Below are 27349 nucleotides of genomic sequence, written 5' to 3'. Positions count from 1 at the left end.
TATTCCCTGAGTTGTTGTGACTGATTGCTGAAGGAAAAATGATTGCCAGTCACACAGGCATCCACTTTTTGCTGGGAAAAAATGCTTTTGCCAACTGGTAATTTGCCAGAAACCAAAACAATCACTAGGAGTGCAGGCGTGTCTTTGCGTCCAATTTTACCCAGCAAGAACCAGCAAACTTCAGAAATCAGAAAGGTTTTTCCCCACAACTAATTGTTGTATGACGTCCAATATGGCGGCCAAGTCTTGAACATGTGCTCATGACATCAGCTGAGAAACCTCAATATCCACTTAAGATTGCAGACAAGTATTTGGAGAACTGTAGCTGGAGAGAGTTAGCAAAAGTATATTTCTAAAAACTCATTCAAATTACAACTCTCTCCACTACTCTCTCAGAAAAAGACGACTGTGCCATCAATGAATATTCATTCATGTCCTAGCTGCAGTTCATGTATAACCTGCAATTTTATTTCTGGATTTGTGCTCTGCAAGACTGGCAAGCATCTCAAATCTGCTGAATAATGTAAACCAGCTTACTGTGTGCTTTTTTCAGGTTTGCTGATTGACCTTGACTTGTCTATGCAAATGCGGTAACCTACATTTACTGTGTCACTTATCATATTTATGGAAAATCAAATTAAGCCATGGGATGTTGAAAGGTTTTTATTTCTCTAATGGTGCTGAGTATGTAAAAATGATTGTTTGCCAGCTGCTTCGATCTCCCCAAAGAACCTTTTTATTACTGACCGATCCATGCTGCTACTCATATTGCCTCTCAAATAGAGACAAACAAAAATATGCGAAATAGTCCAGCAAACAGAAATCTTGTGTGTTAAAACAAGAGAAGCCATCCGTTTAATAAAAATCATCTACGTTGCTGATTAGTGTGATTAAATCTGCTTGATTTGTCTAAATGCAACTCAAAACCTGTAATCAGCTTCCAAAAGGTGAAAAGTACAAATTAGTGGATTTCTAGATGTAAATTATCAGCAAACCGAACAAGGCTTAATCAATCTTGATAACCTCAGTCTTACTAAGTACGAAAGGTTTCTGAACACTAGAATTTTTTATTGTACAATACATGAAAGATCCAGTTTATTGTAAAATGAGTTATTACTTTAACCTGTACTGGGGTTAAAATTGACTCTGCACTCTTCCTTTTCCTAATTTATTAAAATCAAACACTGTAACACAACTTTGCTGGCTCTAAAACTGCATGAAGCCAAAAAGACGCTCAAGCTGGCCACTGTGACTTGTTTTGACTTAGAGGAATACGATGTCATATCCCCTCTTGTCCTTCTCAGTACAGCGGATCAACAGATCCTCCATGCAAAGAGAAAAGTCCTGCTGATTTGAAGTCTTATCCATGTGGAAGTTAGTGTCCTTGAGGTGTAGAAATAACACAGGTAGCATAAAATTAGCTGGAGGAGATCCACTGGGCCAAATTAGAAGTTAGTTTTGTGATATTTGGCAACGAGCCACATAAAGCAGCAGCAGGAAACAGCAGGAATTTATCAACCAGCAGGTCTCTAATATTTATAGAGGATATGGCTGCCTGCATAATGTCTATCATGCTTCTACACTGAATGACAAAGACTACTATAGTTAAAAGGACATGGTGGCATTCACTCTGTTCTGCTTTAGGGAATTATATCAAAGTCACATTGGGAGGCACTCAGGAAGCTTTGCAAAGCCTTTGAACTCGATCTATTCATGTGTGCATTACTCGGGGAAACCACAGAAGCATCACTGAACCCACCCTGGCTCACACCAGGTGCTTTTGCTAACATTTTTATGGAAGTGACACAAACATCAATCCCAATAATCCACAACCCCGAAATTAGATTGTGTTTCCTCATCTTTGCTGCGCTTCTCCTGCTAGATCAGGGTGCAGTTCATAACAAAAAGCAGTACTTGACAGGAATTTATCACCCAGTATGTGACCTAAAATCATCCTGAGACTGTGCACTATTTCAACTTCCGGCACTTTGTGGCTGAGGGAAGCCATGGCTTTGAAGGGCTCAAGCTCGCATTGTGATTTTAAGATAGATCTAATGTTGCTTTACTCCACGTTAAGGCGGACCGATCGTAAGCAGTGAGCCTTTTTTTTTGCAGTATGTTTTTTGGCACAGTAGTCTATGATGTCTGGTGGAATGAAGCTGCAGAAAAAACACTTCAGTAGCTAAGGGAACCTTATTGTAGCAAATAAACTCAAATGTTGCTGTGGGTAATGCATTCCCCCTCAAGTCACTATGCTGTTTTGTGGAATAGTGTCATTAAAGTCATCACTGTCTACAGTGTGCAGAGAACTCAGGACCAGCGAAAAAAGATTGGCTGACCTTGATGGGGCTTATTAGCATAAAGGAGCCCTTTGGGCCTCACATACTGGGTGGAGTTTGGTGTTTGGTGTGTGCATGCAAATGTAGTCGGCTCTGCAAGCTGTTTTATATAAACCTGTGTTAGAGAAAAAAAATAGAACGATAATATCACAGTCATGCTCATTGTTTAGTGTTTTGTATTGAGAAGTTAGAAAATAGGATGCATAACAGAAAGAAATTCAAAGTGTAAATAAATGAAGTGATTATTTTTTGTAGCTGAAGGCTTCACTGGCTGCCCTCCAGGCCTCTTGATTCATTCATTTTTTTTGTTGAAATGTGAATTGTAAATAAAAACAGCAACATAATGAGCCACCCTCTTCCCACATTGCATTTCTGATTAATTTCTTGCGGATAGAAAACATTTATAAAGCACTTGATTTAGCCGGTTGTGTACCGTTACTGCCATAAAGTGCTGGATAAGGTTGCTGTGTGACTTATTACACAACAATATTAGTGCCATTTGAGTGCCGTTCCTTGCACATGCTGGTTATATTGTTATTGTTGTTATTGGCGTGTAGTCTACCAAACGTCTTGCAGTGTATTGATTCTTGCACATTGCTTAGGGAGTTGCATATTGGCAGCATCTCCTCTGCTGCGTAAAACACAATAAGCTTGTTATTTTCCTCGATGTGACAGTTCTACCTTAGCTAATTGCATCTGCTGCTGTTTTTGAGACATATCACTGGTATCATTCAACTACTCACTTGGCCACCAGTGTTGTAGAGCTGTTTTTAGCTAGCAGGTGCTTCTCCAAATTTGAAGTGAAACTCCTCAGAGCTGAAATACACCAGTTCCAAGTGCTCATTTTGTATTTCACTGTGATGTTGTTCTTATCTGTTTTTATTTGTTCACACATTTAAAATAATACGACTACATCGTCTCAGTAAAGCGAATAATACCTCAGTAATTCTTTGCTTATTGAAACTGGGCAGACGCATGTGATTCACAAATTAAAAATTGCAAGACAAGTTGCCATTCTTCTCAACATTTATCATTTGTGCGAGTGTCTCCTGGTTGGTGTTGTGTCTTTATTCCTAGTAAAAACTGTAACCAGCAATAAGTTTGGGCTGTCTGGTATGTAAATGTGTGACGCCAGGAGTTTGTGTTGACTTTAGAATCAGGGAAGAGCTTCTGATCAATACCATGTAATTTATTTGACCAGAAGCTTCTGACTTTCCAGCTTTAACTCTGGAGCTGTGCACAGATCAGACTTTGGTACCAGAGACCTGTGTAGGAAAAACTAAGTTTTATTAGTGTTGATGCAACTTCTCCTGGTCTTGTAAAGTTCATAGATTATTTAGTGTGATGAATGCAGCTTATGCCCTTTTTATGATTCTAATATTAGCTCAAGAGCAACATTATGTCATAGATTCAACCACCGTGCTTGATGGGTGATGTTACAAACAACTTTTTATTGTCTGATCAGTGAAATTCCACTGAATACAGCAAAGCCTACATCTTCAGACTGGCTTGCAGGAGAGATGATGAACCCTCGAGCAGTTTGCATTTCACACAGTTGGGTTTGTTGGAGCATCGGGGACTGCTGCTTTCCTAACAAATTGACCAGAGAGTTTTTTTAGGATCTAGTTTTCGTTAGTTTTACAACCCAGCCAGAATTTTCTCTTAGCTGAGACTGTCCAAATTCTATATAAATAAATAGCTCCGTGTTGTATCACTAAATGAATATTAAACACTAATGCAAGTTTGAAATGAAACATAGTAAGTGAAAAAGACCAGTGATACAGTCAATTCAGCCTTCAATTTGAACCGGGCATTGTGTGGGAAATGCTGTAATAAAGTCCCAAAAAAGGTGCATTATTTACAGCATTGCTAAACTATCATGCCAGTATGTTCACACACTCCTACACACACACAGCTCCACATGCTCACATACCACCTCAGTGCTGCCTATACAGTTCTATCTCGAAGGCAGAGGAACGCTGGGCCTAATTGTGTCTTGGAGCTTCTGTGCTGCTCATCTCTGGAGATCTCATTATAAGATCCACAAGCTGTTCCAGCACGTACCCGCTCTCTTCACTCTCTCATCCCATCAGCTTGTACAGCATAACTGTCTGAAATCTCCATCGCCCCGTTGCAGTATTGACAGAATAAAGTAATTATTGTTGATTAGGAAATTGCACCTTGCACCTAAAGAAAGACGCATAGAGACAAAGAAACAAACTGCTTGGCGAGGTTTTTGATCTCGCTGCTGGCTGTCTTGTTAGTATCTCTGATCTGAGCAATGAGAACAGTGTGTCCTCAGAAATCTTTGTAAAGTTTTGGCCAATTGACAGCTGATATGGTTGAAGTACCCAAACTATCACTCTTTTTTTTTCTCCATGATACTTTCTGGATGCTATGCCATTAGACTCTTTTCTTCTCACCCCTTGATAATTTTTCTCTTCTGCTGCTTTATCTGATCTTTGTCTGAATAATTCATTCTATAAATGCATTATTGCATTAATATATAAAATAGTGCAAGCAACTACTAGAAGGAACACATACTGGGAACACATACTTGCAGGCATGTGTATGCATACCAGATGCAATTATTGGTGTCTTTGCTGATAGTGACGTTAACAAAATACTGCATCATCTTCAAGAACAGTCCTGGAGCTGGAAGGAAGTTTGTTTTGTACATGATAATCAGTATACAAAGGCTGCCTTAAAGGTTCAGATGTTTTAGGACTCCAGTGCTCATTTTATGATGACAATCGACAACATAGCTTTTATGTTATTGATCTTTGCTTCTATAACAGCAAAACACATTACTTCAATGTTATTAGTAAATGCTTCAGCGTGCATAGATCACTTTGAAGATGGGAAATCCTGGAAGCCTCTCTGTCTATTTGTTACTGATTATTCCTGCAATTAGTTGTTTGTTCCTATTACGATGAAGCACTATGAACAGTTTTTAAAGCTTTCAGCAAAACCCAGTGGAGTGTGGTGCAAGAATAAACAAGACCAAATAGTTCTGTGGTGGTGGGGTGGAGTGGCACAGTGGGTTCAGGGGGCCGTGCCAGGGGAAGCCAGCTGGCATGGCTAGCAGCCGTCTCCTTATTCACGCAGTAGTGCGCTGGGACGGAGGTGTGTGGAGGGAGGATCGGTGCTGATAGCAGAGTGTCTGTAGCTGGGGGGGGGGGATAACAGTGAACAGACAAAAGTTGTCTAAATAGAGTAATGTGCATTGAACAAGTCCAGGTTGTGTCCACACTGCCTGTGTTAGAAAATCATGTAGCTAAGTTTGGGAACTGGGAAAATTCACACAATCACTTCTCCACTAGGACTAAAGGACTCAGCAGATCTGTAGTACCAAAAGATTTGGTACACAGCTTAATGGAGTAAACATTTTAATTAGAATTATTTATGATATACTGGAAACAGTACACAATGAACACATTGTTTAAATGCTCTGAGCAACAAAATGCACATCACACACGTTTACAATGTAAGCCAGAAAAATGACACTCTTACACTCTTAATGCAGTTAACTGAACTCTATTTATATGGAGGGGACTGTGGGGAAATACAGTCATGCGACAAATAAAGTACATCCTCTTTCAGTTCGGTTTTGCATATCAGGACATATTTAAAATCATCTCAACTTAAGCAGATCTTCAGATTAAACACAACCTCCGATAAATAGCAACATACAACTTATCAAACTGTCATTTTACTACAGAAGCAGTGTGTGAAAAGCACCTTTGAAGAAATGGTTTCCAGTCGTTCACATTGTTGTGGAGGAATTTTGGCCCACTTGGCGCTTTACAATGTTGCTTTGATTCTATGGGCTCGACTAAATGGCCTCAATGACTGCGAGGTGCCCAGGTCCTCTAGCTGCAAAGCAAACCCAAATCATTACCAGTCCACCACCATGCTTGACAGCTGGTGTGAAATATTCGTGCTGATTTGCTGTGTTTGGTTTTCTTCAAATATGGTGCTGTGCATTACGGCCAAACATCCTCACTTTGGTCTTGTCTGTACAAAGGACATCGTTCCAGATGCCTTCTAGTTTATTCAGGCACAGTTTAGCAAACTCAAGCTTGGCTGCCAAGTTCTTTTAGAGAGAAGAGGCTTTCTCCTGGAAACCCTTCCAAACAATCCATGGTTGTTCAGTCCTTTTCTAATTACGCTGTCATCAGCTTTCAGCATTTAACATGCTAATTAAGGCTTGTGGAGTCTAAGATGTACTTACAGTTTCCTTTGAGCATTTCATAGTCTGACCTTGAGGTGAATTTGCTGGAACATCCACTCCTGGGAAAATTGATAACTGTTTTAAATGTTTTCTGCTTGTGAACAGTCTTTTTACTGTAGAATAATGGACTTCAAATTGTTTACAAATGCCCTGCTGGTCAGTTAATCAAGTGCATTCAATTTTTAGAGCCTCTCAATTTCTATGGCTGCAGTAATGGTGCACTTAATTTTTCACACTCAGCTTTTTTTTGTACTTTTTGTGACTGCAGCCATTGCAGCTCATTTAATTCAAATGCAAAAAGTAATCAGAGTTTTACATGTTCTAATTAATATAGTTTTCTATATATCTTTACAACGATGGAGCTACATGTAGTGTTTGAAATCGGCCTTGTTTTGTTCTAGAGGTTTTGGAAGGTATATTGCTGAACCTTGAATAAAATCAGGACCAACAGGAGAGCTGGTTTACAGTTAGAATTAATGACCTTTACCTATTCTATATCTTTTCCATATCAAAGGATTTTCTTTTTGGTATAGTGGCTACAATTGCAGAACGGGACCTCAAAATGAAAGTGCATCGTATATATGTCGAGTTTATTTGAGTGTTCTTTTATTCTCGACTTGTACGTAAGTGGGTCGGTCTTAACAGGGACTTTAATACGACAAGGGAATGCAGAATAGAGTGAGCCTTGGCTGGCCCTGAGAAAAAGCTAATAAAGTGGTGACATACTGTAAAGAAAAATTATCTTTTTATCCTCAGAAAGGCTCATAAACTACACGGCATTAATCAGTATGAGAATGACCCTGACAGTGACCATAAAGACTGGCTGTTAAGCAGACTGCAGGAAACAATGACTTTCAAAAAAGACCCCTGGGGATGAATTTGAGTTAAGAGAACAAAAAGGTCATTTTGGCTGTGGGCAAAATAAATAAATAAAAATCTCCTAAAGTGCTGAATGGCTTTGATGAATATGTCTAAATATGCATGTCTGAAGATAACATCTGCAATGCACCGATGCTCAGAATGTATCTTTAGATATATTTACTAGATAATTATACAGGTTTGAGCTCACCCCCCTAACTTTGCTCATTAAAACTTTCTTACTTTTGAGTTGGATATCTGTCCAGATCTCTGTGCGTTCCAAACACACCAGTAATTGCTGTCAGGTTCTCTGCAGATAAATAAACTGATTACTCTCCTGGCTCTCTCGTAGTTATGAATATATGTGCAGACTGTATCCAGTAACTGTATATTGGTCCTGGGAATTAGCATCGGTTTGGAATTGCTGCATTTTGCCACACTTGTATCAGATGCTGTTGAAAGAGAAGCCACAGAGCCCCCTGCACCCACAGCCCATTGCTGTCTGAGTAATGAAGTCACCTATCCCTCTTGGCTGCAGTCCAGGAATAAAATAAACTACTGTCAGCATCACAATGAGAACGAACGAGGGTCCCAGGCTCAGGTGACTGATGTGATGTCCTTGTCCATCCAGCACCCACCAGGCCCCATCGTTGCTCTCCGCCTCCAGCCCCCACTCAGTCACACGCACGGTCCTATACCCTCCTGCTCTCCAGCCCATCACTCACTGTTACACTGTCATTGCCTGTGAGAGAAAATGAAAATTTGAATGCAAGGTAACCTTTCTGTTCACCTGCTGCAGCATATTCAGGAGCTGTTGTCTGACGCTCGAGTGTACAGTGCTCAGACGCTCAGCAGGCACACTCACCTGTAAGACAATCAGAGGCTTTTCTTGGTTATGTACACTGAATTTAATCTCAAACTTTAATTCACATATGTTACTTTAAATTATAATCCACCCAAAATGTGTTGGTTGAGCTGTCACTCATACCTTGCCTGCTCATGTTGAGAGACAGTCTGTACAGGTATCAGGACATTGTTAAAGCAGAAAAGTCAAGGTTTCTTTCTAATGTTATTGAGAATAGCTCCAATAATTCTCGGGTTTTTTTTTCAATTATTGACTCTGCCCTGAATATTTCCCCAGCTTCTTGTATTAATAGTTCCTCAGACACCTGTGAAAGGTTTTTGAAGTTTTTTATCAATAAGATAAAACAGCTTCGATCTATGATCGCCCTGCCTTCACATGACGTGTCTAAAATATTCACCTGCTCTGCTGTTTTTGATCAGTTTGAGCCTGTGTGTCTTGATCAGGTGGAGGAAGTATGTAGTGGCACAAAGACATCATCGTGTCCAAATGACATTATTCCAACACATCTTCTAAAAAAGATTTTTAAGGTTGTCAGTTCTGACATTTTAGCTATTTTTAATAGCAGCCTTAGCTCAGGTGTTGTGCCAGCCTGTTTTAAACATGCTGTTGTACAGCCTGTACTTAAAAAACCTAATCTTGACTCCTCCGTCCTCACTAACTTCAGGCCTATTTCAAAGCTCCCCTTCCTGTCGAAAATTTTGGAAAAGATTGTGTTTGTTCAGCTGCAATCTTTTCTAAATGGACACAATGTTCTTGAGAGGTTTCAGTCTGGTTTTAAAACTCTTCATAGCACAGAAACTGCACTTTTAAAAGTTCTTAATGATCTTTTATTAGCCACTGACTCAGGTGACTCAGCTGTGCTTCTGCTTTTAGATCTGACCGCTGCCTTCGATACTGTTGACCACAGCATTTTAATCTCACGGTTGGAGCATTGTGGCGTAAAGGGCACCCCATTAGAGTGGTTCAGGTCATACCTTTCTGACAGGACCTTCTCTGTGAGCTTTGGCGATTTTATCTCTTCCTCAGCTCCCCTTTCTTGTGGTGTTCCCCAGGGATCTATACTGGGGCCAATATTGTTCTCCATTTATATGCTGCCTTTAGGTCTAATTTTTAGAAAATACAACATTTATTTTCACCCTCCGGTCCCCCTTCTTAAAGATGGGGACCATCCCTCCCTGGGAAAGTCTATGCCAGGGTGCTGGAAAGGAGAGTTCGTCCGTTAGTCGAACCTCGGATACAGGAGGAACAATGCGGTTTTCGTCCTGGTCGCGGAACACTGGACCAGCTCTTTATCCTCTCCAGGATACTTGAGGGTGCATGGGAGTTTGCCCAACCAGTCTACATGTGTTTTGTGGACTTGGAGAAGGCATTCGACCGTGTCCCTCGGGGTGTCCTGTGGGAGGTGTTGCGGGAATATGGGGTGTCTGGCCCATTGCTACGGGCCATTCGATCCCTATATAACCGTTGCAAGAGCTTGGTTCGCATTGCCGGCGATAAGTCGGACTCGTTCCCGGTGGGTGATGGGCTCCGCCAGGGCTGCCCTTTGTCTCCGGTTCTGTTCATAATTTTTATGGACAGGATTTCTAGGCGCAGCCAAGTGGCGGAGGGCTTTCGCTTTGGTGGCCTCAGAATCTCATCTCTGACTTTTGGGGATGATGTGGTTCTGTTGGCTTCATCGGGTGAGGGCCTTCAGCTCGCACTGGAACGGTTCGCAGCCGAGTGTGAAGCAGCGGGAATGAGGATCAGCACCTCCAAATCTGAGGCCATGGTTCTCAGCCGGAAAAGGGTGGAGTGCCCACTCCGGGTCGGGGATGAGTTCCTGCCCCAAGTGGAGGAGTTCAAGTATCTCGGGGTCTTGTTCGCGAGTGATGGGAGAAGGGAGCCGGAGATCGACAGACGGATTGGGGCTGCAGCTGCAGTAATGCGGACGCTGCACCGGTCCGTCGTGGTGAAGAGGGAGCTGAGTGTAAAAGCGAAGCTCTCAATTTACCGGTCGATCTACGTCCCTACCCTCACCTATGGCCACGAGCTGTGGGTAGTGACCGAAAGAACGAGATCGTGGATACAAGCGGCAGAAATGAGCTTCCTCCGAAGGGTGGCTGGCCTCTCCCTTAGAGATAGGGTGAGAAGTTCGGCCATCCGGGAGGGGCTCAGAGTAGAGCAGCTGCTGCTCCACATCGAAAGGAGCCAGCTGAGGTGGTTCGGGCATCTGATAAGGATGCCCCCTGGGCGCCTCCTGGGTGAGGTGTTCCAGGCATGTCCCACCGGGAGGAGGCCCCGGGGCAGACCCAGGACACGCTGGAGAGATTATATCTCTCGGCTGGCCTGGGAACGCCTTGGTGTTCCCCCGGATAAGCTGGAGGAGGTGGCTGGGGAGAGGGAGGTCTGGGCCTCTTTGCTTAGGCTGCTGCCCCCGCGACCCGGCCCCGGACAAAGCGGATGAAGATGGATGGATGGATGGACAACATTTATTTTCATTCATATGCCGATGATACTCAGATCTATCTTCAATTGAAGGGAAACAGTCCTGCCTCACTGGAACCCTTACTTCAGTGTCTCGGTGAAGTTAAATCCTGGATGGCCTCTAATTTCCTTAACTTTAATGAGAACAAAACCGAAGTGATAATTTTTGGACCAAGCGGCAATCCCAACACTTCTAATTTTAACCTGCACAGTCTTGAGCCTTTTGTCAAATCACATGCCAAAAATTTGGGGGTTATACTTGACAGCAATTTCACCTTTGAAAAACAAAATTAGCTCAGTTGTACAGCGGTCTTTCTTCAAACTGAGGCTTTTATCTAAGGTGAGATCATTTTTATCTTTTAAAAACTTTGAACGAGCGATTCATGCTTTTATTATATCCCAGCTGGACTATTGTAACTCCTTATATGCTGGAGTCAGCCAGACCTGCCTGGCAAGGCTGCAGTTGGTCCAGAATGCTGCAGCTCATCTTCTGACACGTACTAAAGGATGTGAACACATTTCCCCGGTACTTGCCTCCCCTCATTGGCTCCCTGTCCGCTTCAGAATTAATTTTAAAATTTTATTGTTGACTTACAAATCCCTGAATGGACAGGCTCCCGGGCATTTGTCTGACCTCTTGCAGACTTATACCCCCCTTAGATCTCTTAGATCAAGTGATCTTTTGCTCTTAGCTGTACCAAGGTCGAGGCTGGTTCATAGAGGTGATCGAGCATTTGCAGTCGTAGCGCCTAAGCTGTGGAATAATTTACCCCTACACATAAGACAGGCTCATACTGTCAATCTTTTTAAATCTTAAAACGCATTTTTATTTACTGGCTTTTAATACAGCATGAGAGTTGTTTGTTAATTCATATTTGGTGTTTGCTTTTAATACTCTAAGTTGTTTTATTATGTATGTTGTATTCTTGTACAGCACTTTGGTCAACGCTCCTGTTGTAATTAAATGTGCTATATAAATAATTAAACTATTAAACTATTAAACTCATGCAGAGCTGAGGCTTGAATTCAGAGTCACTGAGGTGATCTAAGATGACGGTCGCTTCGCACTATAAAAATCTAAACTGCTGTTATTTTAGGTGTGAAAAAAATACCAATACCAATCTTTTTATATGCATATGTAAACTATACTAATTCAAATACATCTAAGCAACATGCAGTACTGTAGCTCTCAATTCGTGCTGTTCCTTGGAGCCTGCTGCTGTCATGGTCCTGGGCCATGTTGGCCCAGCATTCTTAGTTTTCTTGTAATTTTGTATTTTGTTCTGTGTGCCGTGGTTCCTAGGTTCTGTTAAAGATGTTCCTTTTTTGATTACCCCCTGTGTGCCCCTCTGTGTATCTGTGAGCCCTCGTTTCCCCTCGTGTTTCATTTAATGTTTTCCCCAGCCCGTCTCGTTAGTATGCGTCATGTTGTGTTCACTCCTGCCGTGTCTCGTTATGATTATCTATGTCAGCTGTGTTCCCCGTGTGCTCCCACTTCCCTCGTTAACCCTCTGTGTATTTATGTGCATGTCTCCCTCAGTTCAGTGTCGCGTCGTCAAAGTCTCCTCCCCGGACCTGTGTGTCTTTCTGTGTTCCCTCGGTCTTCTGTTAGCATTCCCAGTTTAGTTCTGTTTCTTTGTGAAGCCTGCAATAAAGTTCAGTTCCTGTCTCCGTGAGTTTTGCGTTTGGGTCCTCATCTGCCTCCACACAGCTAGTTCATGACAGTACGACGCGACCAGTAATGGACCCAGCAAGCTCCCTACGGAACCGGCAGCGTGCAGACCCCGCCTTCCCTAACGAGAGGGGAAGGCAGGAGGCTCGGCATGCCCGGGAGCGCGAGTCTGCCTTTTATGGGACTCGATTGGCTCTAGGTGGGCCGTGCAGCCTCTAAACTGCAAACGCTGCTGCCTTTTCCCCACATCATCCCACGGTGATAAGAGTTGGAGGATTCAGCCTATCGCCTGCCACAACTCCTCCGGCCTTCTCACCTTCCGGTTCACCTCCCCAGTCGCCGCCCACGTCCCGCGCAAAGAAGAGGGTTACTCGGCGGCCGAGGAGAGATTTCGCGCCTCCGACAAGCAGCCTATCTCCGCTGCAGTCCTTTGCGCTCTTCCTGGGACTTCCACGCTCGGAGCTGCACAAGCTCCGTGTCTCTTCAACGCAGCCCGGCCCGTCATCGGCTCAGTCAGCCGACGTCTCTGAGGTGCCTGCGTCTACAGCTTCGGGAACTCACGGCACAGTTCCCAGGAAAAAACGGCGCTCACGCCGTCGCCACCCTAAAGTTACTGAGCAAACTCCGGTGGTGAGTGAATCTGACTGTTTCTTCCATGCCACTTCCAAGTCGGACCGACTCGGACAATATTCTGTTCCTGAGTCCGCAGTTTTTCACGTCTGTAACTCATCAGAGACGAATAGTAAGTTTGAAAATGACTGTGTTTCCAGGCCTCATAATGTTTCTAAGTTCACCTCTGCACCTATTAAGCACGAGACTGAGTTCATTGCCCCCCTAGAGACTGCTGTTCACGCTGAATTAAAAACTTCTGGCACTGTAAGCTCTATGCGCGTCATCCCAGAGGCCATTAACTCTGTGTCTGGTAATTCTGGGTCAGTTAATCCAGAGGCTGCATTACCTACCCTCACGCCCATGTTTGAGAATGACACTTTTTTTCCTTTGCTCCTCCCAGGTCAGCAGTAATTGACACACAGACTGATAATCTCACCTTAGAAAAGCAAAAGACTATTTTTGAGTTGCATACTTGTGAACTAAATATTAAAACAAACAGTCCTGAGGTTCCTGTTCCTGCTGAAACCGGAGGGGACCACCTGGAAACTGACCTGTGTCTTCCAACCTTCAAAGGCTGCGCTTTCTGTTCTTCAGGTTGCTTTTGACCCTCTGTCACATTTAGATTTCCCTGCCTTGTCTGTTAGCTCTGAATCTGTTTCTCCAGGGATAAAGATTGTTAACTCAGGTTTTGAAAACACCAAGACTGTGCATTCAATCACAGTTGTTAAGGTTAAGTGCAACAAGTTACCGTCCGTCACATGTAAACTGCTAGGGGAGCTCAGGTTGACTATTCCTGAGTTAGTTTCGCACCCAGTTGCCTCAGACACCACCTGTGTTAACTCCCCTACCCCTGTACCTGCTGTGTATAAGACTGTGGGTGGTGTTTCTTCACTCCTGGACTATGCTGCTCTCCAACCTGCGTATTTAGAAACAGTCTATGAGAATGCTTCTATTTCTATAACCGCTCCTTCTGAGCCAAGAATTACAGACTCTAACTCTGCTAAGCCTGGATCTTTCCTGTACAATGACTGTTTTAAAGGCTGCTACTTCTAACATGGACAGCTTAAGAACAGCAGAGTTGCTAAGAGTGGCCTGCCATAAGTCTGTTTGCTGAAACTGTGTTTGGCTCCACTAACTTGGTTTTCCCAGTGTCTGTTACTGCTCCTGAGCTCAGCTCTCCAACTCCAGTTCCTGTAACCAGGGCAGCGCGGGCCCAGCTTTCCCTTGCTCCCGTATCAGTTCCTCGGGAGAGGGTGGCTGAGGTCCAGCTGGTCCCTGCTTCTGTCCCCAGCCTGGCAGAGGCTCCATTCATCCCGGCACCCGTACCTGCTCCTCGGGTGGGGTTGATGGACACCCAGCCGTCGCCTGCGCCTGTTCCGGCTCCCCGGGTGAGGTCAACTGTGACCCTGCTGGCTCCTGCACCCGTCCCAGTTCCTCGGGTGGGAGCGGCAGAGGTCCAGCTAGCTCCTGCACCTACACCGGCCCCCAGGGTAAAGGCAGCCAGAGCCCAGCTCGTCCCTGCACCCGTATCTGTTCCTCGGGTGGGGATGGCTGGTGTTCGGCCAGGCCCAGCACCCGTTCCTGTTCCCCGGAGGAGAGCAGCCAAGAGCCAGTCACCTGTTCAGTCACCAGTTCAACTACCTGCTTACCCACCATCACTTCAACCACCACTACAACTTGCACTTCTGTCCATATCGCAGTCATTAGCTCAGCTGTTAGCAAAGTTTCCTGTTTTGTCACCAGCTCAGTGTCTAGCACACTTATCAGCTCCATTACCTGCTCAGTCATTAACTCTGTCACCAGCTCAGTCTCTAGCACACTTATCAGCTCCATTACCTGCTCAGTCATTAACTCTGTCACCAGCTCAGTTCATAGCTCAGCAACCCGCTCAGACACTGTCAACCTCAGCTGTAAGCCTTTGTGGGCTTTCTCTGCCAGCTGAGGACTGCGTGGTGCTGACAAACTTTGGACAGACTGTTTGCCCTGCACAGCCCCAGCCGTTGCATCCCAAGCCGACTGCGTGCCCTGTGCAGCTACAGTTAGCGTCCGCTGAGCCAGAGGTCTCCGCACCAGCTGGCTCTGCGTCTGTTCTCGCTGGGGGTTCAGGCGAACCTCTCCAGCACCTCCTCGTCTCCGCTGGAGGGATCGAGGGGCCTGTTCAGCCATTGCCTGGTCCAGCATCGGCATCAGCTGCACCCACGCCCGGTCCGGCCTATGCTTCACCTTCAACGTCGCCTTGTCTGGCCATGGCTTCGGCTTCGCCTTGTCCGGCTTCGGCTTCGCCTTGTTCGGCTTCGGCTTCGCCTTGTTCGCCTTGTCCGGCTTCGGCTTCGGCTTCAGCTTCGCCTTGTCCGACCACGCCACAGTCCGGTCCTGCCTCGTCTGATCCTGTGCCCACCAAGCCTCTACCAGTACGCCCGACGCCGGAGAGCCGCCGTCTTCCCCGCGGCTGGCCTCCGGAACAGTCGAACTGTGAACTTTTGTGCTGTCGCCCCTCCGGGTTGACCTTCTGACCTCTTTGGACATTTGCCTCCGTGTTTTGAACTATTTTTGTGTCTTTGTGGACTCAGTGTTGGTTCATGCTCCTCGTCTTTTGTTTGGTTTCATTCATTCAGTCAGGGGAAATCCATATTGCTAAAGTTATAACTTCCTGGTTCAGGCTATTTCCTGACATAGGGGCAGTGAGACATTTCAGTGACAATGTATTTGTAACCCATGTCAGTGACCAGAATAAGATATTACCTTAGAAGGGCAGGAATGGTCTTTGTGCAGAGGACATAGAGATGATGCATTGCTTATATAAAACGATTAGAGAAGCATGATATGGTGGCAAGTGCAGATAATCTCTCAGGGTAAACCAGTTGGAAGAAAAAATTTAAATAGGCCTTTAGAATATGGAGGGATCCTACAGACACCTACTATAGCAGCTTTCTATAAGTCACAACTCTAAAAAAAATAAAAATGTTGGCCATTTCAGCTCCTTTTTCTTTAAGATTGTCCTACCTTAAACTTCCTAACTGACTCTCACTTGGTCTAACTAACCCAATGCCACTATGCTCTTCCTCTTCAAAGTCATGAAACTGAACTGTAATTTCTTAAATGTATCCATGCAACAATGAAAAAGAATAGAATCTGAAATATGAGTGTGGAGGGCACAAAAGTAAACAGCAACATTTTACAGCAGGATGTCTCTTTTCTGCAAATGTTATGCTCATTATCTGCTTATTATTTCTACCAACAATGGATTTTTCTCTATACATTCATGTTAAAAGACATACATGCAGGAAATACACTGACACACAGACCACAAACATGCTGTCAGGAAATACCGACTGCAATGTAGAACTAAAATATTATTTCCTTTAGTGATAGTGTGTCTTTACACTGTCGGTTCTTTGTACACTTACAACAAAATGGCTTTAATACTGAGAAAGGCAGCTTTATGAGAATATGTTGATACTTTTTTTAAACAAGAAAACAGGCAGTTTTTTGTGTAAGAAAAAAACTCTGTTTTTTCCACATTAAGTAGTCATGCTCCTGCTGCTTTAGTTAAGTGGATAAAATGAAATTATAGTAGACGCGGGCAGTTTGCTGTACTATAGCAAGTCAAACACAGTTTTAATCTTGCTCGAAGACATAAAATCTGTCTGCTTGCCCTCAAACTCCAATTTAGACACAGTCAGGGGTTGAACAACCAAAACTGGCACTCAAGTACTTCTTGAGTCCATGATCATTCTAATCCATATGAGTTATTATGATGATAAACATGACTGAAATCTATTGTGCTGCAAATAACAAATTAAATCACTTTTATTCTCACATCACATGTGCAGGTACACTGGTACATGCGAGTGAAATTCTTGTGTGCGAGCTTCACAAGCAACAGAGTTGTGCAAAATACAATAACATAAGAACAAGGAAAATATAAGAATGGCTAAATCTGAGAATTATATGAATAAATATATGTACAATATAAGAGTGTATGCACATTACTGAATGTGTGTGTGTGTGTGTGTATATATATATACATATTTTACAAATTTAATAGAATAAACAATAAAATAAAATATACAGAGGTTGGTAGTTGGATATTGTGCAAAACAAGTGGCATTAATGTACAGTATGTAGTGCATAATGTTGAAGTTCTGGTAAGTGAAGGTGAGGTGTCTATGACGTGTTCAGCAGTCTGATGGCCTGGTGGAAGAAGCTGTCTCTCAGTCTGCTGGTACGGGACCGGATGCTGCAGAACCTCCTTCCCGATTGAAGTAGTCTGAACAGTTTATGGCTGGGGTGACTGGAGTCCTTGATGATCCTCCCGGCTTTCCTCAGGCTCGCTTCCTGTAGATGTCCTGGAGGGAAGAAAGCTCACCTCCAATTATCTGTTCAGAACACCGCACTACTCTCTGGAGAGCTTTGCGGTTGTAAGCGGTGCTGTTGCCGTACCAGGTGGTGATGCATCCAGTGAGGATGCTCTCAATGGCACAGCGATAGAAGGTCCTGAGGATGCGGGGGCTCATGCAGAATCTTTTCAGTCTCCTGAGAAAGAAGAGGCGCTGCTGACACCAGTGGGTCAGGGCGCTGACCTCCTCCCTGTAGGCCGTCTCATCAGCTTTGGTGATAAGACCCACCACTGTACCGTCGTCCGCAAACTTCACAATGATGTTGGAGTTGCTACACCAGTCTGCATGTCAGTCTATCCTTTGGGAAGATACCGAATCACTGAGTGTGAATGTTTCTGACTGTTAGCTAGAAAGCACTTAGAAATAGTAAAAAGGTGGGCTGCTTGGGTGAACAAGACATGCGTATAACTGTTTGAGTGCTCAACCCAACTCTACTCAAAGAAGGAAAGCTCTTTATAAGGACCAGTGCAATTACTATTTTCATCATTATGTTGCCTAGCAACACCTACCAATTAGCTAAAGTAACCTATTTTATTTGTGCACCTGTAATGCCTTAAAAAAGCATGTAGCATTTTAATCTTGTGATGATAACATAGATGAGATGAGATGAGATGAGATGAAATGAGACATTTATCCCGAGGGAAATTCTTTTGTCATACACACGCTCAAAGCAGCAAGAATTTTTGATATCTTGAAATTGTGATGTTTACAGTATGGATATAGCATTATATTACATAATTTGCCACATCAACTTATGAAGTCAAATTTGGTGAAATAACAGTATAAAATTCATGCATTTTTGTCAGGTACATGTTACTGACAATAATATGTGTGCCAAGTTTAGTTGCAGAAGTCCCGATTGTGTAGAGTACAAAGACAGACTGTATTATAGCAGCTTCGGTGAACATAAAAGTTGCAGTGTTACTTCTATCCCCATCTTTGCTCTTGCGGTATTCTCGAAAAGATTGCAATTCAGGATCCTTTGACTACCATGTCTCCTTCAAGTATACTTTAGATTTTAGCAGCAAACTGTTGATGATGGTTTTTTTTTCAAACAAAATCAATAGATATCCTGTATATGTGTTTTACAGAGAACCCTGTAAAACACCATCTATTTGTTACAAGCTACTTTACTGGCGTCGAGGCCATATAAACGCCAACCTCATATAACTGGAAGCTGTGCGAGAGCAGTGCTGGTGGAGTCAAGGTATTATAGCATGTTCTGATAGAAACACAGTAAAAACATTTGAAAAGAGACCAGCAGGGTCACCTGTCACCTTTTTGCTTACATCGGAGAAAAATGGTAAAGAGGTTACCTTCTGGGCACAATCACTGGAAGGCTCTCTGTGCTCTCTGAACACCAACTATCCTGTGAGTCATGTGAAGCAATTGCATTTCACAAGGCTAGAGACCCGATGGTGGCTTGAGGTGGTTGTAAGAGCGGGCACAACAAAAGACGTGATTTTGCAGCCGTTGATTGCTTCAAGCCTTCCAATATATAGTAGTAACAAACAAAAAAGTATCAACAGGAAGCCAAAGTTGACACCAGTTTCATAAAGCGCTGGGAAAAAAAACATCAAAGAGGTGATTTGTCATAAAAATGATTTTATTATCCTAATTTATTATCGGATTACGGATATCAATTTTCCACTGTTTTTTCCCTTTACAATATATTACTATCATTACTGTTTTATACATTGTTTTATATATTAATAACTTTCAAATAATTTTGTACATGCTTTTGGGACTGACATTCCCTGGTCAGATGAAGAAAAATGAGACAAAAAGGCACGTGATTGCTCGTGTCCACAGTGAGCAATACAGTCCAAAGAAACAAAGAACCGTCGTGGTTTATGTGAGTGCAGTTGAAATGTCCCCCGATCTAATGATGGGCAGCCCCTTTGAAGCCTATTACATGTCTTGCCAGGGCAGCACATTAAGTCCAAAGCAATTTTCCATATCACAGCCCAAAATAATCACTTTCATGTGGCAACTGACAGCAATTATATCTTCTGATTTGCTCCGATTCACTCAGGGAAAAAAAAAAAAAGAAATCACACACCCACCCACGCTTTCTCATCTCCAAAGAGCTGATACTTTTACAGTAGAAACAATATAATTACTAGAACGTTGAACCACCTTCAGGGGCTGCACTCAGATGACTTGCTCTATACATGTACAGCTGTAGCTGAATATCAGATGTGGGCCATTTCAAACGGTGCAGCCTGCCATAAGGTCTGGTATGAATGTGCAGCTCAGTGGAACACACAGATTGATCATATTCTTCTTTAAAACTCAGTATAGGAAAGCTCTGTGGCCTGAGGGAGACCCAGTGTACTGTGTAGTCTGTGGTGTGAAATACCACACACCAGCACCACCGGCGCTCTGATCTCTCTGAACTGTCCACAGTTTAAGATCTAACTGTGACTTGAAACGCTGCCCAAACTGTCTCAGAGGTCTTTCTCTGGTTTCAGTGCCTGGGATGCTTAATCCAGTTTCGTATCATCCACTTCTGACCAGAGCATCTCTGGACCACAAGGCGAAGGCCAAAGTTGGCGTCTTTGGACATTTCTACCTCCAAGCATCGGCCACTGTCCCTGCTGATGATCGGCCCATTCTGCAATGAAAACACAGACAAAAATAACGGCAAATTTTTAAAGTGCTTTTAAGGAAAAAACAGACTGCATGCACACGTCCAATCATCACTTTTAAATCCGTTTACACGTTTTCTTCTTACCTGTGTAAAGTCCCAAAGCCTCTGGGAAATCCTCGACACCGCATCGCATTTTTTCAGACTGGGAGTGCGTCCTCTGCCATCATCAATGAGGCATTTTGTATCAGGCAGGAAGGTGGTGGACCCCAGGGGACCAAGCTGGAGAAGCCCCTCCGTAGAGTACCGAGCCAGCTGCAAGCCAAAGGGAATCAAATGTGTTACACTACCTAAATTAAAGAGCGCAGTGGAAAACACAGCTTTATAAAAAGCAAACACTTGACTTTTTAGAGGGCATCGGTGGAAAGCGCAAGATGGAAATGTGCTTCATTGAATGTGATTGAATGTGATTTGCAGTAATGTGCTTTACCTATTCTGCTCTACAAAAGCAGACAGGCAGAAATTACAGAAGCAGAAAGGAGAAAATGGGTTTAAGGCTTGATTGGCAGATTGTGTTTTTCCTTCACTGTTATCTGAGTCATCTGCACCGGTTCTGTCTGGAGCATATGTTTGAAACCCTTAGCCTAATGTTTGGGGCACATAATACCACATACCTCCACGAGTGCATCTTTCCCACTTTATCATCCCAATTAATTACAAAGTGCCCTGAATTATATATACAGCAACTTTAGGATAATTTTCTCTAAATTGAAAGGTGACATGTACTGCCTCTCAGCTTTCTTTGTAAGTAATTTACAGCCTGTCTTTTATGTAATCAATGTACAAATTGAGAGAGAGCATGTTGGGTAGGCACGATGACACAATAGTAATTTTGGAAAATAATAATAATGGGAAATTAATAGAAGTCGAATGAACTGCCAAGGTCATTTTTGGGACTCTGAACTCTGGCGTATTTTAAAGGAGCTTGGAAAGAAAAGCGTCTGGACTTCTTTAAGTTACTTGAAGACGTTTCACCTCTCATCCGAGAAGCTTCTTCAGTTCTAAGGTCAAATGGTGGAGAGTCCCAGATATAAACCTAGTGGGAGTGACCCCCCGCAGAGGGACAAAAGGACCCCCTGATGATCCTCTAATCGCCTGAGCCAAGGTGTGAAACTGGGCGTGGGTCCCAATCAGCCAGAGTTTCGGGTGTGTTCATTGTGAAACCTGGCCCCACCTTATCATGCGATTTCCTGAGGTCAGACGGCCCAGGATGTGAGTGGGCGTTAAGGCGTCTGGGGAGGGAACTCAAAACTGGATTATAGATGGCAGAGAGTTGGTGTCGTAAACCCCGCCTCTGTTCAAAGATGGTCGCTCACAGTGGACATAGATGCTTCTTTCACTCCTCTTTCAAACCATCTGTCCTCTCTGTCCAAAATGTGAACATCGAAAGAGTGTCCTTTATCCTTAAGATGCAGATGGACAGCTGAGTCTTGTCCTGTGGAGGTGGCTCTTCTGTGTTGTGCCATGCGCTTGTGAAGTGGCTGTTTGGTCTCTCCAATGTAGAGATCTGGGCATTCCTCGCTGCACTGTACAGCATACACCACATTGTTAAGTCTGTGTTTTGGCGTATTGTCTTTCGGGTGAACCAGTTTCTGTCTGAGCGTGTTGCTGGGTCTGAAATACACTGGGATGTCATGCTTGGAGAAAACTCTCCTGAGTTTCTCTGATACGCCGGCTACATAGGGGATGACAATGTTGTTGCGTCTGTCCTCCCTCGCTGGTGTCTGATCTTCTTTTCTGTGCCTCTTTGCTGACTTTAAGAACGCCCATTTAGGATAGCCGCACGTTTTGAGTGCTTCCTTTACATGTGTGTGTTCCTTCTTTTTCCCTTCAGGCTTAGAGGGAACATGTTCTGCCCGGTGGTGTAGGGTCCTGATTACTCCAAGTTTGTGTTCCAAAGGGTGATGGGAGTCACACCACAATGTGGTGTATGCTGTACAGTGCAGCGAGGAATGCTCAGACCTCTACATTGGAGAGACCAAACAGCCACTTCACAAGCGCATGGCACAACACAGAAGAGCCACCTCCACAGGACAAGACTCAGCAGTCCATCTGCATCTAAAGGTCAAAGGACACTCTTTCGAGGATGCCAATGTTCACATTTTGGACAGAGAGGACAGATGGTTTGAAAGAGGAGTGAAAGAATCCATCTATGTCCACTGTGAGCGACCATCTTTGAACAGAGGCGGGGTTTACGACACCAACTCTCTGCCATCTATAATCAAGTTTTGAGATCCCTTCCCAGACGCCTTAACGCCCACTCACATCCTGGGCCATCTGACCTCAGGAATTCGCATGATAAGGTGGGGCCAGGTTTCACAATGAACTCACCCGAAACTCTGGCTGATTGGGACCCACGCCCAGTTTCCCACCTTGGCTCAGGCGACTAGAGGATCATCAAGGGGTCCTTTTGTCCCTCTGCGGGGGGTCACTCCCACTAGGTTTATATCTGGGACTCTCCACCATTTGACCTTAGAACTGAAGAAGCTTCTCGGATGAGAGGTGAAACGTCTTCAAGCAACTTAAAGAAGTCCAGACGCTTTTCTTTGCAAGCTCCTTTGACTACGATGACCTGGATGACTGAGAACCTTCACAGACATTCTGGCGTATTTTCTTTTCTTTCAGTTTTGATTATAATCTTTTGATATTTAGAATTCTTAGTTAATAGTTTTGTATTCTTGTTTCTGTTATTATTGAATCTTCATGTTTTAGTTTACTCCAAGCTTCCCCAGCATCTGTTTGAGTCGTGTCAAGCCTTCATTTCTGTCAGTGTTTAGTTTCTTCCTGCTTTATTTTGATAGTCACATGCCTTGTTTTACTTCCTCTAGTTGTTGTTTTACTTAGTTTCAGGTGTGTCTCGTCACCCTCCTGTGTCCACTGTGGACTTTAGGATTCTGCAGATTGTAGACCAGCTGAAATAAAAGGCAGGGTTTAAGTTGTTCTGTATTTAGTCTGTATTTAGGCACTATTCCTGCAACCCTTGGCATGAACAGAACTAAATTCAAGTCATAATATCAACACAGACAGTTTAATAGTTACTTTAAATGAATTGTAATCAACCACAAACTAATTAAATAGCCACCGTAAAGCATTTAAAGCTCTCTCGCTATGATGCTACATTATACTGATTGATTTGTCGTATAGAAGCTGCTGCAGTTTCTGGAATTTAGATTTTCGCACTGTTCCAGTTGTTAATTGCTAATAAGCTTTGTATTTCATATACTAAAATAGGCTCAAGTTACTTTGCATTGAAGCCACAGTGCAGCTTATTTATGGTACAGTTTCTCTTAACAACCAAAATTTGATCCCTCATTGTGTAATCCGGTGCATGAAAGCCTCTGTCGTGATACGTCTCTATTACGCAAGGATACAGTAGAGATAACATTCATAATTTATGGGAATGATCCTCTCTGAAAAATGAGACCCCAAAGCTAGGGAGGTCTTCACTATGACGGCCAAGCTGCTTTGGCTACCCTAAATCGTCAAAATGCACGATCTGTCAGAGTAGGTAGTAACATGTTAAGTACTTTATATAACTTACTGTATTTATGTAACTTCCTGGAAGAATCGGTGTAATAACAGGAATCAAGATTTCTGAAAAACGTATTTCTTTATTTTACTTTATTCATGTGAAAATAACCCACAGCTGTTCTACCAATGTGATTTCAATTATTCATTATTTTCTTTAAGATCAGCTGTTCTAATGGTCGGACTTAAAAAATCACATAAAAAAAAAACAAAAAAACCTTAAAACACATGTACTGTTATAAAACTGCAAATGGACTGGTTCTTATATAACACTTTTCTACTCTAAGCATTCTCACAAGCGCTCCTTTTTCTATGCTTTTTCAACATAAGTGCATTAAATCTATAACTCATACACATTCATACGCTGATGGATGAATCAGAGAGCAGTTTGGGATTAGTATCTTGCCCAAGAATATTCAGACTTGAACAGCCAGGAATCGAACCTCCAACCTTCCGATTAGTAGATGAGCTGCTTACCTGTAAAATGAATCCCATAAAGACTAAAATTCTAAACCTGGTAATGCTTTTGTAGCATTTTGCTTTGTATTAAAGTGTTTTACTCAATAAATTTTAACCTTGAAATGTTTGCAGCACATGTTTGTCTGAGTGGTGATTTTATAGAGCATGGATGGAGAAACTAGAAATGCACATGCTGCCTCTATGGGTGATTGTTCATGTGAGAGGGGAGATCCATGTGGATTTTAATCCAATCTTCTGTCATAAAGAGGCACTCAGAACAAACAGGAAAACAATAAAGCACCATATCTTGGTTCACTTGAAGTCTACTGGAGCTGGCTGAGCTGATCACTGCAATACATATTTCATCAGCATCCTAGTAAAATATGCATCCAAATATGTGTATGGAACTCTCATTGTACATGTCACATGCACATTTGAAACGTATTATTATTTATTTCTTTGAAACTCAACAATGGGAGACACAGTTTAATGACCTTTAGGCAGAGGTCATTATTACAGATGGTCTTATTAAGAATTTTCTGTAGACCTCTTGGGTCTTTCAAGGTTTTAATGCTCTAAACTGATTTAATAAAGGTGTAAACTATGACTCGGCACAAGACAAACTCCATATAATCCCCACTAATACCTGTTTACAGCTTAGTCTGGCAGCGTTTTATATGCTAATTCATTTAAAATGAGTCCATAACAAATAATTAACGTGAGGAAATGATTCTGCCAAGCCAATTAACCTGTGGCTCATGCAGCAACATTACACACTCCATTGCGTTTCTGCAATCACCAGAGTTTTGCAGAACATTTTTTGGAGGTCATGCTAATAGCAAGTCTTCTTTGTTACGGTGATAGTGCAACCGTGGAGCAACTTCCTTGCTGCACCACAAAGTCATACCACAGTTTGTCTTGTGGCCAAGCCTTGAAACAGAGCGTGTGATTTTGTTAACATACACCAAAATCCTATTAAAATGTGCTGGTGAAACACTGAGAAACCCTTTAAAATAGATAATTTAAAAAGGTCACGTCAACTCTGTCTGTTGTACTGCATGAAAAGCTTCTCTTTAAGTTCATTACCTTCCTGTAGCCATCTGAAGACAGCAGGACAGATATTTTGATAAATCTGCAGCCTCTTATCAGAGAAGTGTATCGTTATTACACACAGCTGTCCACTCTGTTTCTTTTTATTAAATCACATGCAAATAATACTGAGCCACTATTAAATGAAACACGCACATCACTACGCACACAAGCCTGCCGATAGCTTCATACTCTGCCTGTGTTTGTGAGAGAAGCCAGATTACCGGAGGATCATGATACAGCAAAGAAAGCAATCCCAAAATTTTATCAGTGGACAATAAAATATTGCATCATTTGCTTTATGAAGGTAGATGTGCGCACACGCTAGTAATGTAATGGGGCCGGCTCTGTGCCTCCACCACCATCCTTTCACTGCTTTGCACTGCTGAACAAATGTGAGACATTATCCATGAGTTAGATTTCCTCAGGGAGAGCGTGCACACGCTCACTTCTCTGAAGCACAGCGAGAAGTCATTCTGATCAATTCTAGTTTTTTTTTTATATCTTAAAAGAAGAAATTCTATAAATGACAAAACTGATTACAGCTGGCTCAAAATAATGTCAGTCATCAGTGTAATCTAATGATGCAAAGAAATCAAATTCATTTCCATTTGTTTATTTCCCCCTGGGGAGCAGGATTAAGAGTTGATCGAGCTTTGCATTTCTGACACCATGGAGCTCTTTGCAGGAGAGGCCAGTGAGGTGGTTTGCATCACCAAAAACGAGAGCAGTTTGCAGGAAAGTTGGGAAATGTTTGAAAAATGATGCATGGGTAGCTTTTGCATGCATATCTTGAGAACTGGAATTATTTTCACTGAAAAGAAAATAAGCACAAAAACAGGACAAGGGCCTCCCACCCACAGCATCATTTGTTCTGGTATCTATTCAAGTAAAGGTTGTGCTGAGAAGATGCTTTCTCTTTTTTTCCCCCAGCAGCATCCTCCTGCATATTCATATAATTGTTTCCTGGGAGTGCCCCAGTTTTCCAGTGTTTCCTTCAAATCCTGACCACATTTAAAATGAGTTTCGGATTTAATTTAATACCAAACTCCCAAGAGCTGCATGTTCTCCTCTCTTACCGTTAAAGAAAAACAAATCGCAGCATATTTAATCACATTCTGAAAAATTCTTCACTTTTCGTGTGTTTAAATCTAACTGCAGACATACTGTATGTCAGCACTATAAGTGATTATGTTGACTGATCTTTTCACATTTTAAAATTAGTGCTTGCACATCATCTGTTTGCATGTTCATGTCATCTCATACTCCCCAGCTTCAACACTCTGTTTGGAACCTGCATGGGGTTCAAGAGCTGGTTAAGAGGACAGGAGGCAACATGCTGCCTTCTTATGGTTCATTCATTTTAAATGACTGCTGCACATGGATCACTGCTTATATCATGTATACGTGTACAGTGTACATTATAGCAAAAAAGTTTCAGTCTGTCGGGAGGCAGCAGTTCATTCCTGAATTCACTGTGCAGCATAACAACAACCGCCAAAATACAGCAGAATCAGAAAGATCTGTTCAGCAACAAGAAGAGAAACAGTCCTGCAACAGATGGCACGGGCCCCACAGAGCCCTGATCTCAACATTATGGAGTCTATCTGGGATGAAGAGACCAAAGCAACTGAAGTTGTCTCAGTATCCAAAAGAACTGCTGCAAATTCTCCAACCCAGCTGCAAAACCAGAGTACTTGAGTGCCATGACAAAGTTCATGCATGTTTATCAGCAACAATAAAGGCAAGTGATGCTCACAGTACATATGAATTAAACTGAGATGAGCAACATTTAAGGCATAACTGCATTAACGTGGCAAATCTCCTTTAACGAGTTACTGCTGATCGCCCTGTGCGTGGGGCTGCACAGTGTCAATGCGTTAGCGCGGTTAGCTCGTTAGCGCAGTTAGCTCGTTAGCGCGGTTAGCTCGTTAACGCGCTGACAGGGGATTTCTAAAAATCACCCCGTAGTTCTTCAGCTAAGACACCTGAGTTAGAAAACAGAAACACTGCAGTCGTCTTTACACGCGTGGGCAGTAACGAACGCACCCTGCGATCTGCGTCTCGGCACTGCCTGCGTACTTTATTTATACATGTCTTATGTCTTATGTCTGTGTGTGTGTGTGTGTGTAAAAATAACAACGTCACTCAGAGCAACGGGTTATTTCCCCTTTTCTACA

General features: G+C 43.0%; 1 protein-coding gene across 1 annotated transcript in view; it reads right to left on the bottom strand.

Moving 5' to 3' along the window:
• Nucleotides 1-19052: 19052 nt before the first annotated feature.
• Nucleotides 19053-27349, bottom strand: part of galnt9 (polypeptide N-acetylgalactosaminyltransferase 9) — a 111483-nt gene continuing 103186 nt past the window's right edge. Inside the window, exons 10-11 of the mRNA XM_086313256.1 lie at nt 20181-20348; nt 19053-20060 (exon numbers count right to left, since the gene is read on the bottom strand). Coding sequence (XP_086169382.1) covers nt 19914-20060; nt 20181-20348 — 315 coding nt within the window. The 3' untranslated portion in view covers nt 19053-19913. The remainder of the gene's footprint in view (nt 20061-20180; nt 20349-27349) is intronic.

The sequence above is a fragment of the Aulonocara sp. 'chitande type north' Nkhata Bay genome, linkage group LG12, assembly GCF_057382095.1.
Source record: "Aulonocara sp. 'chitande type north' Nkhata Bay isolate Kocher_YH1m ecotype deep benthic linkage group LG12, A_spYH_male_GT1.1, whole genome shotgun sequence".
NCBI lineage: Eukaryota > Metazoa > Chordata > Actinopteri > Cichliformes > Cichlidae > Aulonocara > Aulonocara sp. 'chitande type north' Nkhata Bay.
This window is presented reverse-complemented; position numbering and strand designations above follow the sequence as displayed.